The sequence below is a fragment of the Leucoraja erinacea genome, chromosome 37 (assembly GCF_028641065.1).
Source record: "Leucoraja erinacea ecotype New England chromosome 37, Leri_hhj_1, whole genome shotgun sequence".
Taxonomy (NCBI): domain Eukaryota; kingdom Metazoa; phylum Chordata; class Chondrichthyes; order Rajiformes; family Rajidae; genus Leucoraja; species Leucoraja erinaceus.
This window is the reverse complement of record NC_073413.1, coordinates 1004929-1025560: the sequence shown is the minus strand read 5'-3', so window position 1 is coordinate 1025560 and position 20632 is coordinate 1004929. Positions and strand designations below refer to the sequence as shown.

Here is a 20632-nt window from a genome sequence, read left to right as displayed (position 1 = left end):
GTACCTTAAAGAACCATTTATGGAGTGCAGATTTACTATAGTGGTTTCCAAATATCCAAAATACATATGTAATAGTTTGCCTTTGTTCCAATTAGATTGGATCTTTTTACTCTGGTACATCTAGGATGAGGAGTGGTGAAATAATACATGCAGATGAAAATACACCATTGTATCAATTGATTTATCCCCAATAAGTAATTTGTGTTTTATTTTGCTGTAGTGACTGCTCAGCTTCCTGGACCCAGTGGATACTCTGGAGGAAAGGTGATTTTCATTGATACAGAGAATACCTTGTATCCTTTACTAGCTTTGACCATTTCATGGTTGCTTCCATTGTTGTCACAGATTCTGTTTACATATGATAACAATTTTCTATTTATTTCTTTGAGGCCTGACCATGAAGTGTAATTAAACAATCGCCTGGACATGAACTTGGTGTGCTAAAGGGCCTGTTTCCATGCTATATGACTCTCTACTACAGTCTAAAGAAGGGTCCCGACCCAAAACGTCACCTATCCATGTTCTCCAGAGATGCTGCCTTAATCGCTGAGTTACTTTGTGTCCTCATGAAGTGCCATTGATATTTTCTGGGAAAACAAGGACAAATACAATGTAATGGCTGAAATTTCAATTAGCTTCTGCAAATTGCCATCATTGCTTATTTCGTAGAGAAACTTAACTAGAAATATCTCCTTCAATTTGACTTGAACTGTGTACGTTCACTTAATTTTAAAGTTATACATCTTGGTCACTTGGTATGTGACAATCTTGGTAGTTTGTGTTGGGACATTTGTGTGTGTGTTTCAACCTTTGAAAGATTCTAAAGGATTGGATGAAAGATAGTTGCAGATTAATTGTAAGATATTGATGGGTTTCACAAATCTGTCTTATCTTCGAATTTGTCACCATTACTTGTTCTTCCTTATTGATGTCCTCTGCTTTATCCACTGACTTAGTCCCATTGCACTTGGGAAGTCTGGAGTCCTGTACCAAAGTGATTAATTCTTAACTACACCTTGACATGGGTAGTCTAACCATCAAGTTGCTTCCGGCTCACTAATAGGAATAAAGCCGACAAGCAAACCAAACTTGATCTAGGAAAACGCAGCCCAGAAAACTGCAAATTCCTCTTCACTGAGAAATTATTCCAAAGTTGGAGGGCAATCGGTTAAGGAACATTCTGATCGAGCCACGGTCAGATTTACAGAAATACATTAGCTTGGTTTAGAGATACCGTGCGGAAACAGGCCTTTCGCCCCACCAAGTCCACATTGACAAGCGATCCCTGCACACTTACACTATCCTCCACATTCTAGGGACAATTTACTATTATACCAAGCTAATTAGCTGACGTGCATGTACGTCTTTGTAGTATATCTTTGCGTCAATGTCCCAAACTCGTCGACTTTCCACTTACAGGATTGACACAGTGTTTTTCATTGTAGAGGAAATGTCTATTGGGTAAGCTCAGTAATGAATTGAAGTTTCATGATAAACAAAGGAAGGCAACCTCCTGATTGTCTTGTGCCATTGCCTTATTCTACATTGACTACGGAGAATTGGGCAATTAAAAATACATTCTTCTTCAAAATGTTACCTGTGGAAAACATAGGCTGATTTGTGTATTATATCTGTTTCATTCTACACATACCTTAAATAATCACTGAAATATCCAGCAAGAAACTGGTACGCTGAAATGCATCCATGTACTTCGGAGATGCAGCCTGGCCTGCTGGGTTACGACAGCACTTTGTGTTCTACGACTGATTCCAGCAACTGCAGTTCCTTGTCTCCGATATGAAATGTAACATTCTTTGTATGGTTTTTATTTTGCACAGTATCAGTATTTAAGACAATATATTAAAATTATCTAAAAGAAAGATGTGTAGGAAGGAATTACAGATGCTGGTTTAAACCGAAGACAGGCCCAAAATGCTGGAGCAACTCAGCGGGACAGGCAGCATTTCTGGAGAGAAGGAATGGGTGACGTTTTGGGTCGAGACCCTACTTCAGACTAGTCAGGGGAAAGGGAAACGAGAGATATAGACGGTGATGTAGAGATATGTAGAACAAATGAATGAAAGATATGCAAAAAAGTAACGATGATAAAGAAAATAGCCATTGTTAGCTGTTAGGTGAGAACGAGAAGCTGCTGCGACTTGGGTGGGGGAAGGATGGAGGGAGAGGAAATGAAGGGATTACTTGAAGTTAGAGAAATCTTCAAATCTTACCACTGGGTTGTAAGTTGCCCAAGCGAAATATGAGATGGTGTTCCCTCAATTTGCGTATAGCCTCACTCTGACATTGGAGGAGGCCTAGGACAGAAAGGCCAGTATGGGAATGGGAAAGGGAATAATGGTGTTTGGCAACCCGGAGATCATGTGGACTGAGCGAAACGAGCGCCCAGTCTACGTTTGGTCTCGCCGATGTATAAAAATCCACATCTTGGACAACGGATACAGTAGATCCGTGTAGAGTAGATTGTATCGTGCTATTCTGTTAAGATCCAGTTACATAGACCCAAAATCCTTATCTTGATGTAGCCGCCCAGATAGACTACGAGGAATTGCTGAACGGTTTAACGTGGATCCAGATGCAGTGCTGGATAATGTGCTCTATGCACGTGCCTATACTAGTAAGAAAATATTTATGTTTTACTGCGGCAATGAGACGTTTGATTGATTGAAAGATTTAAAGTTACAGCGTGGAAACAAGCCCTTCGGCCCACCGAGTGCACAACGACTGTCAGTCACCTTTTAACACTAATTCTATGGTATCCCACTTTCTCATCTGCTCCGTACACATCAGGCGCAACTTATAGAAGTCAATTAACCTACAAACCCGCATGTCTTTGGCATGTGGGAGGAAAGCACAGCATCTGGAGCAGACCCGTGTGGAACATGCAAACTCCACACAGACAACACCCGAGGTCAGGATCAAACCCTGGTCTCTGGCGCTCTGAAGTAGCAGCTCTATCAATTGCGCCATAGTGCCACTCTGTGTGGGATATCTTTGTGCTGAATGGGATTGATTGATTGATAGTGAATAGCAATGCTTTTTTGTTGAAATCCTGTTTATCTCCCAAATTTACGCGTACATAGAATTCCATTATAAATAAACTTTTATAGAATCTGGAAAACAATTGCATCTACGGCAAGGTAAGAGATTGAAAAAAAGTTTCCCCCGACCCCCTCCTTTGCCCCCCCCTCCCACATAAAACAAACCAGAGAACATTCACACAAACTTTTAAAATACACTAAAAATAACAACAAAAGACGAAAAGACAGACAGACTGTTGGCGAGGCTGCTATCGTGCGGCGCCCCCTGGTGTCTAAGGACTGAAACAACCTCAATCCTGTTGTGTTCACAGGGACCCCTGCTGCAATCACATAAATCGCTGCATCATTACATCTCTCTTCACATAGATCATCCAGATTAAGCAAGGCGTGAGCAACGGGGATCTTGAGCAATGTCTCATATTTCACAATAGGCATCTAAAAACAGTGGGGTGCAGATAGTCAAATTGTTATGGAATAGAACCGTGTCGCAAAACTGCAGATGCTGGAAATCTGGAATAAAAGCAGCTTAATCAATAGATTTGACGGCATCTGTGGAAAGAGATACAAAATTCTGATGAAGGGTCTTTGACCTGAAATGTTAACTCTTTGCACAGATACAGCCTGTGCTGCTGATTGCTTCCAGCACTTCTTGTTTTAATTCTGGAGAACTCGGAGGTCTTCCTGGAGGGCACATCAGTACACCTGTTCTGGTCAAACAGACATGAAGGAGCATGATAAGAGAAAACGCACAGGAGAAAGTTAATAAAGATGCATGACATTATGCTTAAATTAATTGACCAACAATTTACCATAGGTTTTGGGAACCATTCAGGAGTCTATTTGCATCTTGTTAATCAGAACCTAGAGAGAATAAATTCAACTATTGAGGCATATGAAATTCCCAGCCTTTGGAGAAACCTGATCGTTAGCTGATGGGATTTTATATTGAATTTGAAAGTGCCGAGTCTAATTGTGAAAATAAGGTCATGCATCTAAACAAAGGAAGCAGTTTAGAAATAGGAAGTATAATTGGGGAAGTTACAGAGATAGAGGATTTGGTGATGCCACACCCAAAGTAGTTCCAACTACTTTATTGAAGAAAGCATTTACTAACATTTGAAGCAGTCCTGAAGACACTGGCTGGGCTAATTCCCGAGAGGAGAAGGTTGAGCTAACATATTTGGCTAAAGAAATTAGATTTATATTCTTTGGAGTTTAGAAGAATAAGGGATGAAATATGAGATCCTAAGGGAGCAGGACAGGGCAGATGTCAAGACGTTTCCACAAATGGGGGAAAGTACAAGATGAGTCATTTCAAACAGGTGCATTGTAATGCCATCTCTCAGAAGGTGGTGAATCACTGTAATTCCCTATCTCCCATTTGAGGGATAGGGGTAAGAATGCATAGGTAATAACACGAGAGATTAAATATAATGTGGGGAAATCCAAGGTCACCCACTTTGGTGCGTACAAGAAAAGCAGAGTACTTGTTAAATGATAAGAGATTGTGCGGTGTTGATGTTCAAGGGAACTCAGGTATGCTTGAGCACTCATCATTAAAGAGCAAGATATATTGATGATTAATGGAGCTAGCTTGAAGGCCTGGATGACCTACTCCTGTTCCTAATTCTAATATTCTTACATTCAGTCTTGGTTTCCCTTGTGGATTCTGCTGCAGCCTCATGGCATGCACAGATGGAGTTGATTCAACAAATACACATGATGTAGAATGCACAAACTGCATGTACTGGGTATCTGCCAAATAATAGTTGTGAGCAGACTGTTATTGTGCAGGCACAGAGTTGTAATAATGCAAGATCTGAGCGATGTCACCGATAAGTCAAGACGGATTCCTTAGGTCGGGACGCTTTAAAAGTAGCTCTGCCATATCATGTTTACTTGGTCACCTACTGGGCAAGAAATGTTAACTTCTTCAACTAATGGTTTATGGCAAACTTCATATCTGACCTGATTGTTTTATGCTTAAGAAGGAACTGCAGATGTTGGAAAATCGAAGGTAGACAAAAATGCTGGAGAAACTCAGTGGGTGAGGCAGCATCTATGGAGCAAAGGAAATAGGCAACGTTTCGGGTCGAGACCCTTCTTCAGACCCTTTGGAAGAAGGGTCTCGACCCGAAACGTTGCCCATTTCCTTCGCTCCATAGATGCTGCCTCACCCGCTGATTGTTTTATGTTTGCAACCGCCAATCAATACCATGAGCTGAACACTTTAATGAAACCCTGTGAAACTTGCCAATTAATATAATGATATATAATTAGTAACAATTAGATTCCTAACACATGGTTTAAATTCTGGAAGATGATCATTCCGATTCAAAAATATCAGGACAGGTAATATCAGCGTCCAGCTATTGCATGGATGAATACATCAAAATTAAATAATGTTTCACAAATTTATGTTTAGTTCCTTTTTAACTTTGCTAAGTACATTTTTACTTGCTTTCATTAGACATTACTCCTCAGGAAACGATTTGAATGCAAAGATGTTTGCGATCTCAATAAAACTCTGATCTGCTATTTGTTCGTGAAGATGAAAATTGTTCTGCATTAACATTCTGTGTCATTGACAGGTGAACACCAAATGGAATTACTGGATTATGTAGCGGCCAAATTCCACGAAGAGGGCGGAATTTTCAAACTCTTGGTATCCATTAATTGATACTTTCATGTCTAGTGATACATAGGGCTTAATAAAGAAAAATGGAAAGCACATCGGATGTTTGGGGGAGGAACTGAGAATGGGGAAAAAATGCTCTTTGACAATATAGAGAATGCAGAGGAGTGCTTCAAAAAGACATAAGTATGGCAAAGAGGGGCCATAAAATATTACTGGCAAATAGGTGGAAGGAAAAATCCCAAAGCATTTTAGGAGTATTAAGAGCAAGTGGGTGTTCAGGGGGGCCCATTGGGAAGCAAACTAACTGCTCCCCGTACAGTGCTTTCCATTAAAGACGCAGGCAATTCAACACTTGCCCTTTCACCTCCCCCTTCCAACTGCACAGGTGAAGCAGTGATTCACTTGTACTCCTAGTCTGGTGTTCCTCTCTTGTTAGAGAGATCAAAAGAAGATTGGGCTTTGTGAAGTACCTGTGGATCCAGAGCTTCCCATTGCTGGCCACTTTAACTTCCCATCCACTCTTACTCTGACCTATCGATGAGAGTGCTTATTCACTGTCACAGTTTGACCCAATGCAAGCTTGAGCAATAGCACCTCATCTTCAGTCTGGATCCTCGGTAATGGCCCATCTTTGATAATGGCTCACCTTGTTTGTTTTTATTTCATCCTTTCTAATACAGGATATTCCTATCAATCCTACCCACAAGCAATATTGACCACCCTTCCATGTAGTCTCCCCAAGAACGTCCAGATGCCTGCCGCTGGGACTTCTTGCCAGTCAGGCGGTGCCATTAGCTGAGTGACAGTAGGAAACAAAGCTGAAAATCCTAATTAAGCTGTGATATTAAGCTGATTTGTATCACTATGCTCCCAGCCTTATAAATTCTTCATCTGCACTCTCCTGTATATTCTGGGGCAAATGTGTTGTTTATTAAGTTCAGTTAGCAACAGACTAAAAATAACAACAAATATGATCATTGTAATAATTTTACCGACTTTAATCTGCAACTAGTTCAAAGTCAGACATAGAATTAATATTTTCCATATTTATCTGTGCATGAGCATATTTTTGATGCAGATTTCTTTCTAAATGAATCTTATCTAATTGTACATCTGTTCTCAGATCATAGATTCAATCATGGCGCTTTTCCGAGTTGATTTCAGTGGCCGTGGTGAGCTTGCAGATCGTCAGCAGAAACTGGCTCAGATGCTTTCCCGCTTGCAGAAAATCTCTGAAGGTATGTATTAACGGGTAACGTCCACTTCAGAGTACTTTGTTTCAAAGGTGACAACTCTCTCTAGGATATTCCATTGACTCCATTTACATCTCACGCTGCCCCAGCAAGACCACCAGCATAAGCGAGGGTGAGTCTCGCCCATCTCCCTCTTCTAGCCTTTCCCATCAGGCAAGAAATACAGAAGTGTGAAAACGCATACCTCCAGATTCAAGGACAGTTTCTTCCCAGCCGTTATCAGGCAACAACTAGAGACTGGTCCTGAGCTACTTTCTACCTTATTGGAGACCCTCAGATCTTGCACTAAACGTTATTCCCCTTATCATGTATCTGTACAGTGTGGATGGCTCAATTGTAATCATGTATAGTCTTTCCGCTGAAGATAGACACAAAATTCTGGATTAACTCAGCGGGACAGGCAGCATCTCTGGAGAGAAAGACTAGGTAATGTTTCGGGTCGAGACCCTTCTTTACACTGGGAGTCAGGGGAGAGGGAAACTAGAGATATGGAAGGTTAAGGTGTAAAAAGAACAGATCAAAGCAGACGATCAAGGAAATGTAGAATGGTTCATCGTTGATCCATTGTAATCTTTCCGCTGACTGGTTAGCATGCAACAAAAGCTTTTCACTAGACCTCGGTACACGTGGCAATGAACGGAACTAAACCAACGTATTCACAAAGATGATCTTTTAAAAGGGATGCCTTGGATTTTAAGTAAAGATTTTCCCCTTTTCATTTCAAAGTGTGGATATGCATATGCATTGTAGTGTGTATTGCTTGAAGTGATTGACAACAAACACCATGATGCGACTTTGCCCTGGGTCTGAAGAAGAGTCCAGACCCGAAATGGCACCTGTCCGTGTTCTCCAGATAGGCTACCTGACATACTGAGTTACTCCAGCTTTTAGTGTCTTTATTTGGAATTGGAAAACCTATGCTATGAGGTTCAATGCTACATCAGGAAACACTGGTAACCCCTGGGCTTAAATGTACAAAAATGCTTGTGATATTGATAATAATCTTTCTGCATCATTCCACTGAATGAAGTGGAAACTTTTTTTATCTGAAACACTCCTACATTGTCTATTGAAATAGAGAGTCTTGTTGACTCTTAAAGATATTTCTCACCAGTGGTTTAGCTTGTGATGGTACCCACTGGAACAGTGTACCAGCACCTTTAAAAAGTTAAACATCATTATTTCACTTTGTTAACCAGAACCCTTTTGTGTACAAAAAAAGCACTGCTTCTTACCCAGCTGAAAGCACACTTGATTCCTATTACTTCCAGTATGTTTTGGAAACACGTGTGATGTTAAATGAGGCTCTGTGACCTTGAGTGAGTTCACTAACTGCATTGCACCAAGATTCTACCTGCAGCCAGGCTTGTTCTAATTTATAACCCCATTCCAATCAGGAAAGTTGCTCCATGGATGCAAAGACCCATTGGGTGTCTGAGCAATACATTTGATGCTTTGATAATGTGTTTTGACACAAGTTGTTTTATCATAAATAATGTTGTGAAATTGAGTTCAGAAGATCTAGTAAAAGCATTCAGCTTATGATCTTTATTCCATCCAGCAAAAATATAGTCTACTTCACCTGTTTCAAACCTTGACGAACATGGCTACTGCAACACCTTTTGCTACTTCCCTCACTCCTGACTTACCTGTCATAGATACAGAGTTGTACATCAGTGTTTTGTAAAGTTATTTCTTCCATCATCCAGAAATTTCACCTCATCCAAAGCTTTGTCTATATTGCTACCCAATGCTGAGATCTATTCACCTATCACCCTTCTGCTTTCTAAAGGGGCTGTCCCACTGCAGCGACCTAATCCGCGAGTTCAGAACTTCCCTCGAGCATGAAGGAGAGTTCCAGTCACCTCATAGGACCTCCTAGGACCACGTGTCGACCATGCTGCGAGTTTGTCGAGAGCAAACTCTTCTAAACTTGCAGTTTAGGTCGCCGCAGTGGGACAACCCCTTAACTTGGATTCCTATTCTGCTATTCTCATCTAAGTGTTCAGATTTTTCCATTGACTTGGACTTTGCTTTCTTGTGATGGGCAATCCTACAACCATCTATCTTCCTAGTGCATTCTACTTGCTGCACTTCACATTGCCCATTATGCCTTAAATCATATCAACAAAAACGTCTGAATTTGTCTGAGATTTGACCTCTTCATCTTATTCTCCTCCAATCTTTTTAGTTTGGCCGTTGGTAATCTCTCTATGTAACTCCTATCTTGGCTTAGATAATTTTATCCTATGTTCTTGTAATGTGCCTGTGATGATTCTACTATGTTAGAGATAGAAAATATTAAATTACTGAATTCCAATCTGTAATTTATTAGAATTCTTAAAACAAATTCTACATTCCCGACTAAAATAATTTCCTTTACAATGACTAAATATTCCATGCCACACGTGTACACTTTTCTTTTAAAATAAGTACTTCCAATTTCTCTCCTTATTTATTTTGTAACTGTTTTAAATTCATAGCCCTTTTGATGCTGTCTCTATTGAGAGAAAGTAGCTTATGATAGTGAACCTCTGGAAGACTGGAGGGTGGTTAGCGTTGTACCGTTATTTAAGAATCCTCTCACCCTCAGCCAAGTCCCTGAGAATTCTCCAAAAATATGAGTTTGATTGAGACACAAGAACTGCAGCTGCTGAAATCTTGCATAGAACACAAACGCTAGAGTAACTCAGTGGGTCAGGCAGCATCACTAGGTGACGTAGATAGGCGAAGTTTTGGATCTGGAGAAGGATCCCGACCTGAAACGTGGCCTATATATGTCCGTCAGAGTTGATGCCTGATCCGTAGATTTACTCCAGCACTTTGTTTTCTGCGTAATCCTAGTTTAACGTTGCTTAGAGACATGTCATAGTCACCTGATGCACCTGCGGATGACCTAATGGATTCCGGTGCATGTTTTGCTGCTCAATTGGGAAAAGTTTGTAGTGTGGCAATGGGATGGTGTACATTGTCGACCACCTTGTTGAGTGTCATGAACACATAAGCCTGAAACACATTCTGCCACCTTTAAGAAGAGCACTGAACTAATATGTCAGTTAGAAAGAAAACGTGTTGTCCATTCAATGTGAAGACAAACTGATGAAGTTTCAGGTTATTACAAGAGAGACTGTTAAGTTTTGAGTATTTAGTTGGGACAGATTTCTCTTTCTAGAAACCGAGTTTTCCCACAATTAGCAGTATTGAACAACGCTGCTTTATTCATCCTTTGCCTTCAGAATACAACGTGGCCATATTTGTTTCCAACCAGATGACTGCAGATCCAGGAGCAACCATGAGGTAAGCATGTGGTTCATCTTCAACCAGATTATATATCATCATAAGGTGGTATAGGTGGAATAGAATAATATCTTTACATTCACTTAATCCTCCTTATGCTGAATAAAGAAATATGTTATAATTTCATTATATTAACTTTAAATGAGACAATGCTGGTTTCATAAGGACACTTTCACTTTGGACATACTTGTTAAAACGCTAAGGTAAAAAACTTAGTGTGAGTATTATTTTTTGTTCTGACTAGTTTTATTTATGTTGTTTTGGTTTTTGAATGATGATAAGAGTCTGTTATAACATGTATTATACGAACACACAAAGCTACTACTATGTGGGCAAATCCACATCTGTGATCAGTCAGCAGTTTTCATTGGACAGTACGGTGCCGGGGTATAGTCCCAATTTATGTCAATGGGAACAGAAAAAAGTATTTGATTTAGGGGCCTGTCCCACTTTCACGACCTAAGTCACGACCTTTTTTACTCATGGACATTTTATATCAGGCTAGAAAAACGCCCCGACCCACGTGATGCCACGAGAATCTACGACCTACCTACGACCTTCTACGACCTCGTGATGACCATGCTGCGAGTATGAGTCAAGGGCAAACTCGGCAGAGGTCGTGAATTAGGTCGTGAAAGTGGGACTGGCCCTTAAGATTTAAAGAGAGTGGAGGAGGAGACGTATTCCAAAAGGGGTATGATAGAGAGGTCAGAAGATTAGTTCAGGATAACATAGGCTAGTTTCGTTTAGTGATACAGTGTGGAAACAATGTGTAGGAAAGAACTGTAGATGCTGGTTTAAATCGAAGGTAGTCACAAAATGTTGGAGTAACTCAGCAAGAAAACAGACAAAGAGTCTGAAGAAGGCTCAACCCAAAACGTCACCCATTCCTTCTCTCCAGAGCTGTTGCTTGTCCCGCTGAGTTACTGCAGCATTTTGTGTGTACCAGTGTGGAAACAGGCCCTTTGGCCCACCGTGTCATAGTCATTGAGCACAGAAAAACAAGTCCTTTGCCCCCCCCCCCCATCTGTTATCAAGCATCAAATTATACTAATCCTGCACTAATTCCTGCACGTATCTATTCTTAGTCTCTTCTTATTCCTATTAACTTTCCCCATCCCCTGGATTCTACAACTCACCCATACAGTGGGGCAATTAAATTGCCACTGCGGCCAGCTAACCTGCCAACCATTGGGAGATGAGAGGACATCACATTCCCATCAATCAAATTGATTTCTCTGTTCAAGAAGGAACTGCAGATGCTGGAAGATCGAAGGTACACAAAATTGCTGGAGAAACTCAGCGGGTGCAGCAGCATCTATGGAGCGAAGGAAATAGGCGACGTTTCGGGCCAAAACCCAGAAGGGTTTTGGCCCGAAACATCGCCTATTTCCTTCGCTCCATAGATGCTGCTGCACCCGCTGAGTTTCTCCAGCAATTTTGTGTACCAAATTGATTTCTCTGTATTTGTCTCTCTTTCTCATGCCCAGCCCCACCCTCCCACTATTTATAGTAACCAATTAACTTACAGCATATCTTTGGAATGTGGAAGGAAACTAGAGCACCCACGTTGTCACAAAGAATGTTTAAATTCCATACAGATGTATCTGAGAGCAGCTGAAAACATTGGTTGCTAGAGCTGAGAGGCTGCAGTACTAATTGCTGCACCACAAGGAGCAGCAGAAAACATGGCAATATTTGTTGCAAGCACTCATTCACATTTCATGGTGCTTTCACAGCTTGAATACCTGAGCAACGTGTTACAATTATTTTATAATATATTAGGCTTAGTTTAGTTCAGAGATGCAGCGTGAAAAACAAGCCCTTCAGCTCACCGAGTCTGCACTGACCGGCAGTCCCCGCACATTAACAGTGAGGAAACCGAAGATCTCGGAGAAAACCCACACAGGTCACGAGTACATCTCCATACAGACAGCACCTGTAGTCAGGATCGAACCCGGGTCTCTGGCGCTGTAGGGCAGTAGCGTTACTGCTATGCCATCGTGGCGCCCTTATTGCCATGCCAAACATTAAATGTTCATTAATGTCTTTCCAAGTTTCCAAGCAGATCCAAAGAAACCAATTGGTGGTCACATTCTGGCTCATGCATCTACAACGAGGATCAGTCTACGGAAAGGACGGGGTGAACTACGCATTGCAAAAATCTATGATAGGTAATGAGACCAAAATACTTAATGCATGTACAGCACAACTGCTTTATGTGAACAATATGTGCCGGGCTTCACAAGTGGAGTGTCGTAACCCACAGCAAACTTGATATCGGTAATTATGACCATGAAACTACCAGATGCCAGAAAAAATCTGGCTGGTTCACAAATGGAAAGGGAATCTGCCATCCTTACCCAGTCTGATCTATATATGACTGGACTCATCAATATAATTGACTCATAACTGATTCCCCTGATCAAGGTCATTAATATCCGTTCCAGTGACAGGAGGTAACAAAGGCGCTTGTTAAGCTAGGGTAGTAGATGTTGTCTATATGGATTTTCGTAATGCATTTGACAAAGCCCCACACAGTAAGTTGGTCTAGAAGGTCAAGGCACATGGAATCCAAGACAAGTTGGTTAATTGGATCCAAAATTGTCCTGGCGATAGCAGGGAATGGTGGATAGGTGTTTGTCTGATTGGAAATCTCTGAGAAGTGTGTACCACAGCAGTCCATGTTGGGACTTTTGCTATTTGTGATGTATCGATCTGGATGTAAATGTAGGAGATATGATTAGTATCTTTATCACATATATATCTCAAAAATTGGTAATTATTTAAAGCTATATTAGGTTATAGATCAGATGGAAAATTGAATGGAGCATTGACAGATGGAATATAATCCTGACAAGAGCGAGGTCATGTGTTTTGGCAAGTCAAATATGTGGAACCTATATGGGAAGTCATATATATATATATATAAAAGATGAGCTAATTTAATAAACATAGAATATCCATTATTACATTAATGAATTCCTTTTCAATATTGCAATGCCATCTCCATTTTCACATCCTCATGTTTGTCTGAAGATTCTCTCCCCCTGAAAGTTGAGTTGTTAGTATGATCCCTCTTTCTGTCTTTATTTGTGATTGCAACATATTTCTAGATGCTGATCAATGCTGTAGGTTCATCTGCTGTATCAATCAGACTACTTGCATTAAATTCCATGACATAAGCTCACATTGAAACATAAACTCACATAAACTTTATCACCTTTATGTATGCTCTGTCCACTGGAGCAATGTCCACACTTGATAGTACCTCCCACCAACTCTGTCAATATAACATTCCCTGTCCAATTCATTTAAATCCTTCCCATTCCTAAAAGCATGAGCAAACTTTCCTTCAAGGATGTCAAAACAAAGAGCTACAGTTGCTGCCTTATACCAAAGATGGACACAAAGTGTTGGAGTAACTCAGCGGGCCAGGCAGTATCTCTGGAGAAAAAGGAAGGGTGACGTTTCAGACAGAAGAAAACAGACTTCACCCATCCATTTTCTCCAGAGATGCTGCCTGACCTGCTGAGTTACTCCAGCATTGTGTTTACCTTCCCTCAAGGATGTTGAACACATTCCAGTCCAGCTTGTACAATTTCTACCTTGTCCAGAAACTATTTCAGTGATCCAGAAATCTAAAGCTGCCTCTCCTACACCATCTCACACGTTCCCCTGTCCATTCCTCAAATTCCCATTATCCAGAAGTAGCCTTGAGATTACAACCCAAAGAGGCCTATTTATTCATGCGATGTAAAATTAATTTATGAAGATTGAATTACAATAGTTTTGAGGATAGATTGGGTAGACAAAAGTGCTGAAGAAACTCAGCGGGTGCGGCAGCATCTATGGAGTGAAGGAAATAGGCAACATTTCGGGCCGAAACCTTTCTTCAGACTGAATAGGCTTGGATTGTTTTCTTTGATGTGGGAGATGGGAGACTTAATTGTGTATAAAATTATGATGAGCTTTGAGTAAATATGTTTTGATTATTTAGCTAAGCGATCAAAACCAATGGATACAACTTTAAAATTAATTGGTAGGAGGATTAAATGATAGATGAAGTGGTGTTTTCTCATCTGGGGAGTGGCATGTTTCTGGTGTACATTTCCTGCACCTCTCACCACATTTAAAGGAAAGCTTCGATATTTACTGTGTCGCTACCTTATGAACTAAGTTACTCAGAGGCTGAAATTACTTAAAATAAAAATCTTTATTCATCTAGAGAACCAGACATTCTCCTGGAGACCCACTTGATGGAATCTCCAAACTCAAAGTACATCGAGTTTATAAATGTTTTAAACACAAAAAGAAACAATTAACTACACTTTCGATGGCAATAATCATACACTAAGTGTTAATATTTTAATTGCGGACCACTATCTTTGTAGAATTACATACTGTATTCATAATAGGAGCACACTGTGGGTGCCGAGGCACCTCTGAATGTTCCAATGTTGTTTGTTGGTTCAAAGTAATTTTTTATATGGTCTACAAGCTTCTAAGGACAGAGAACCCGGGTGTCTAAAATTAGTGTTGTCAGGGCTAACTCTATTGAGTACACTATTATTAATAGACAGCCAAATATTCTGGTGACCATTGTGATGTGCCAAGTGACATATTAGTCTGGTCTGGAATCTTCCTTCATCTCTATCATAATGATGTGAAATAACTTATAAGATGAAGATTCCATGGTTTATGTTAAACTAATTAACATATTATGTTGCTTCATTTATAGTCTGTTTGGTTTGCAAAGCAGTTCTTTTGATTTCAAACTGATTACTGTTTGCAATGCGTTTCAGGACAAATATTCTGAAAACTAGTTCTTGTTTTGGATTAATGGCTGCTGCTTCCACACAATTTTATAACCCTTGAATAATCCATAACATGCTGGATCACAGCCCTGCAGAGTATAGCATGTTAGGTGTAGAAAGGAACTACAGATACTGAAGATAGGCACAAAATGTTGGAGTAACTCAGCGGGACAGGCAGCATCTCTGGATAGAAAGAATGGGTGACATTTTGGGTCGAGACCCTTTTTCAGGCTGAGAGACAGGGGAGAAGGAGACACAGAAATAAGGAAGGTTAAGGTGTGGAAATGAGACATCAAAGGGGATTGGTTTCATGGAAGATGCAGAATAGATTATTGTCAGCTATGAGGAAGATGACACTGAAGCATACAGAGATAAAATGTTGTGATTCCACAATGCAAGAAAAAGGTTGAAGTGACATGTCTTCATTTTTTTAAGAGAAAGTAAAAAATTCAGGATGAGAAGAATATACTAATAGGTCGATGAGATAAAATTAGCTGTGAGGGGCTTGTATAGAGCAAACTGGCATAAAATAGCTGGATTCACTTCCGTATTTTTTGTGTTCTAAATGCAATGCAATAATGACTTATTGCTCTTTATTTAACGTTTTTTTTCCCTTTGTTCACAGCCCAGATTTACCAGAGAATGAAGCCACCTTTGCCATTACTGCCGGAGGGATTAATGATGCAAAGGAGTGAGACATTCAGAACAGAGATGAGCACAGCATTTTAAGTTTCCCGAGTACTGGTGAAGAGACAGCTGTTTTGAAGTTATTGTTTAATTATTAGAGTGTAGAAACTTAAAAAACGATAAATTACTTCAAGTTTAAAAAAGGATAGCTGTGAAAGTTCCAGATTTTGTGGAACAATATGTTTTGATATCAACCTTATATTTAATTTCTAAAATCAAAAAAGATTAGGCACTCTCAAAATGTCTTTATTGATTTTGTATGCAGAGTGGCAAAATCTGAGTTCAATGGAATTGCATAACGAGGTTTAATTGAACGAAAACATGGCATGAAATAAATACACATATCTTTTATGTTTTTAGTGTAGGCAGAGGTGTAATGCAACAAAGGAAGAGATAGTTTGCAATCTGATGGGATTACACAATCAATTTCCATTCTCTGCACAGACATAGAAGGGCACATTTAATATTTATTTGACTATATAAATATGTATAGCTTAATGTTACAGAAAGCACTTACCGGTAATTCAGGTATCCCCTTCCTTCATAATTTCCGAATTACCACATTCTCAGCAGCAAAGCATGCAACACAGAGGGAAAGCCTTTGTAGTTTCTGCAGTAGATAGATATTGATAAGCAGCTCGAACTCAATTGAATCTTGTAGTGGAGATTTTCTTATCAAATATCTGTTAATGCACTCTCTTAATGTAATAAATCTACTCACTATGCCAAACTAATAATAAACATGCAGTGTGAATTCTATAAAATGATGCTTAGCTGAAAGAGAATTACATTTTAGATTCAAATGATCATTAGGAAGTCATTGAATTTTGCAGCGTAGAATGAGTCCTTCAGCCCAATTCGTCCATGCCAACCAAGGTTCTAAGCAAGTAGGTGAACATGATTTTAAAATTAGTGAATGAAATCTTTCTGAACAAGGACTGCCAACCAAAATCACCACTCACACTTTCCCCTTGTCTTTCTTATTATTTATTTATTTATTATCTTATTTAGATGCATAGGAGGCGATCTTGCTGGTCTTCTGAATCCCGCAGGCTTCCCATGAGGTGTGATGAGGCATCAGGAAATGCCTCTGACGGGTTTTGACAGAAGGCATACCTGAGGCACGGCTTCATTTTTCAAAGCTGCTAAGGATCCTCACAGATTTTAAACGTTTCTGTCCATTTATCAGAGGTACATAAACTCAGAGGTCAAACCATTATTAACATTCAAGACAAATGATTGTGTATTAAGCCACTTACATTTCCCATTCTGCATTCAAATGAGTCTTGGCACTCATTCATTGCGGCAGCATCTGCCCACAGTTGGCTCCGGATTACTTCAGTGCACATGGTTGAATGCTGGCAGTTTTCCTTCAGAATCTTTCACAATGAATTTGGCCCATTTGGACTTTTAGCTTGGATTATAATGTAATTCTCTCACACTCTGTTATTCAGTAAGCCAATTTGTTGTCCCTTCATCCAGCTTCTACATTATTTTTCAGTTTTGACACTGGTCACACTAATAATCAACACACAGCCAAATTGGTGTATTTACAGTAGATTTGACAGCTTGTACCAGATCCTAGTTTCATGCTGATGCTGTAATTGCTGTGTGTTATACTTGTTTGTGCAATTGCTTTCGTTCATCTCTAAGAGCACAGAGCATGGGTAATAGCTGGAATGTTTTAGATGTTGTTTGAGTCTCTGAAGGATAATAGCAAAGCCAAAATGAGATCATTTTGTTTTCCTGATGGATGAATTCAAAAGTAGAGTTAGAAATTAAACTGCTAAATTGCTATTTCCAGAATGTTGAATTGATGAATTTATAGTTTTTATTGGACAGTGTTCTTCATCTGTAACTCTTTGAACAGAGGAACAGAACAATTAGTAATCTATTAATGTGCATAAGATCATTAAAATAATATATAACCAAGATATCACATCTTTCTTCAACTCTGATGTATTTTAATTGCAACAAATTTAAGCGACTGTATCCCTTTTCTATGGATGTTGAAAACGTCTAAATTTACAAATTTAATATCCAATGTTGCCTCTGCCTGTGCAACCCCTCACGGATTAATTACTGTTGGCCTTTTACCAAACCTTCAAGTTAATAAAAAAAAAAGAACTGGAAAAGACCATTTAACCAGGAAAACATTTTTTTGTCTATATTGTTAAAATAATTACAGTGATCTCTTTTTTCTCTCTTGTGAGGTACAATTGGAGATTGTGTGCATCTCAAACCAGCTCAAAACTGCACATTGCTTCAGAATTGGTTTCATGTCACATGATGTTCAACTAAAACTTACTGAGCATCTTCATGCTTTATAATCAATAAATCTGAGTTAATATTTGATGTTATAAAGCCCCTGGATAGTCTGATTATATAATGATTATTTTATATGTTGATGGTACTGAAGCAAGTGAGTGTACAGTGAGTCATACAGGATGGAAATAGGCTCTTCAGCCAAACTCTTCCATGTTGTCCATCTATGCTAGTCCTATTTGTCTGTGTTTGACCCTCTAAACCTTTCTTATCCATGTGCCTGTTTAAATTTATTTAAAATGTTGTTATTGTACCTGCCTCAACCACCTCCTAAATCAGCTCGATTCACATATGCACCAGTCTCTGAGTGAAAAAGTTGTCCCTCAGCTTTCTCTTAAATTTTTCCTCTTAAATCTATGCCCTCAAGTCCTTGATTTTACAACTCTCATGGTTTTATATACCACAAAAGATCATAACCTTGGGCTCTAACACTCCCAACGAACAAGATCCTAGTCCATTCTCTCCCTATAATTTAGCCCTGGCAACATAAATCCTTTCTGCATTCTTTCCTGCTTAATGGTATTTTCATTATAGCAGGTTAATCAAAAGTGAACACTGTATCCCAAGGTCAGTCTCACCGATGTCCTGTGGAGCTGCAACATTACATGCCAATATGCCTTTATTGATGTAAAGCTCCAGCATGCAAAGAGCATTCTTCACCATCCTGTCTACATGTGACCCCACTTTCAGGGAACTATGTACTTGTTCTCCCTCTGTTCTCGAACATTTCCCTGGGCCCATTCCCTGTGAAAGTCCAACCTTGGTTTGACTCTCCAAATGCAATTGCTTGCACTTATCTCAATTAAATTCCATTTGCCATCTATCGGCCCATTGCCCAGATCTTTCAGATGTCTGAAGAAGGGTCTCGACCGAAAATGTTACCCATTCCTTCTCGCCAGAGATACTGCCTGTGCCAGCTTTTTTTGTCCTACTTCAGATGTTACTTTTGTTACATTATAGTTCCTTGGAAATGTAATAAGAACATAACAAATAAATGTAAAAAATAGACTACATAATAGGACTTGAGAGTAAGCCATTGAAGACTTCAATCTGCTTCACCAATTAGAGTGGAAATGTATGCTTGCCTTCATGGGTCGGGGCATTGAGTAAAAGAGTCAGGAAGTCATGATGCAGCTTTACAGGACTTTGGTTAGGCGCATTTGGAGTATTTCACAGTTTTTGTCGCCCCATTACAGAAAGGGTGTGGAGGCTCTAGAGAGGGCGCAGAAGAGGTTTACTAGAATGCTTTCATTTCATTTATTTATTGTCATTCGATAAAAACATGCTTCCACATGAATCATGAACGAAATTTGTACTCGGGTCCGAGCAGCGTAATAGTGCAGTAGTGGATTTTAGAGTTTTAACTATTTGGGAAGGTACAACAAACTTGAATTGTTTTCTCTGGAGCTTCAGAGGCTGTGGAGAGACCTGATAGAAATATGTAAAATTATGATAGGGTAGACAGTCAAACCTTTATCCCAGGGTTGAAATGTAAAAGACTAGACGGCTTCGCTTGAAGGTGAGAGGGACACCATTTTTACACAGAGGGTGGCGGGTGCCTAGAACACACCACAAGGGGTGGTGGTGGAGGCAGATACAATAGTGGAATTTAAGAAACTTTTATATATATATAGGGATGGGAGGGAGGGGGTAACTTTTAAATCTCTCCCTGCACGGGAGACCCGACCTTTTCTGTCGGGTCTCCGTTGTCGTTGGCGCTGCAACGAGGAGCGGTCTCCAACAGGAGAAGACCGGGGACTCTGGTGCCGACGACTCACCTCACCGTCGCGGAGCTGGCCGAGTCCGGAGCGGATGGAGCGCTGCTGCTGCCGCGGCCCGACCTCCGGAGATTCGGAGGCTGCAACTGCGGGTCTGGCGGACGGCGGCACCGGGAGCCCGCGGGTCCCTGGAGGGAGACCGCTTTTCATGGCTCCTGCAACGGCGACTTCTCCCGTCCGAGTTGCGGGGTTGAAGAGCTCCTGGAGCGGGGCCTGACATCACCGCCCCGCGCGGCTTGGAATGGCCGCGGGACTCTGCGAGCGCACGCCGGGGGCTCTAACACCAAGACCCGGTGTGCGACCTCGCACCACTCGGCGTGGCTTTAATGGCCGCGGGACAATCACCATCGCCAGCCGGGGGCTTTGACTTTGACTCTGACATCGGGGGGGGGGGGGGGGGGGGGTGGGGAGAGTGCAGTGGAGAGATAAGTTATTTTTGCCTTCCATCACAGTGATGTGATGGATGTTTATGTAAATTATGTTGTGTCTTGGGTCTATTTGTTTGTAATGTATGGCTGCAGAAACGGCATTTCGTTTGGACCTCAAGGGGTCCAAATGACAATTAAATTGAATCTTGGAATGGAGTGGTATGGATCATTTGCAGGCAGATGTGATCATGTGTCATTGTATCATGCTTAGCACAGACAGTGTGGGCCGAAGGGCCTGTTCCCGTGAGGTACTTTACTATGTTCTATCTGGTTGTAACCTCAATTTCACATTCCTGTCTACCCATTGTAATCATTCACCCAATTACTGATGAAGAATCCATCACCTATGT

General features: G+C 40.5%; 1 protein-coding gene across 3 annotated transcripts in view; it reads left to right on the top strand.

Moving 5' to 3' along the window:
- Positions 1-18963, top strand: part of dmc1 (DNA meiotic recombinase 1) — a 43615-nt gene extending 24652 nt beyond the window's left edge. For 2 of the 3 annotated variants that reach the window (XM_055662995.1, XM_055662996.1), the window contains exons 8-14: positions 221-293; positions 2544-2635; positions 5651-5724; positions 6821-6935; positions 10187-10247; positions 12305-12421; positions 15690-18961. In XM_055662995.1, coding sequence (XP_055518970.1) covers positions 221-293; positions 2544-2635; positions 5651-5724; positions 6821-6935; positions 10187-10247; positions 12305-12421; positions 15690-15759 — 602 coding nt within the window. In that variant the 3' untranslated portion in view covers positions 15760-18961. Of the gene's footprint in view, positions 1-220; positions 294-2543; positions 2636-5650; positions 5725-6820; positions 6936-10186; positions 10248-12304; positions 12422-15689 lie in introns of all 3 variants that reach the window. The other variant, XM_055662997.1, reaches the window with a different exon arrangement.
- Positions 18964-20632: the final 1669 nt, after the last annotated feature.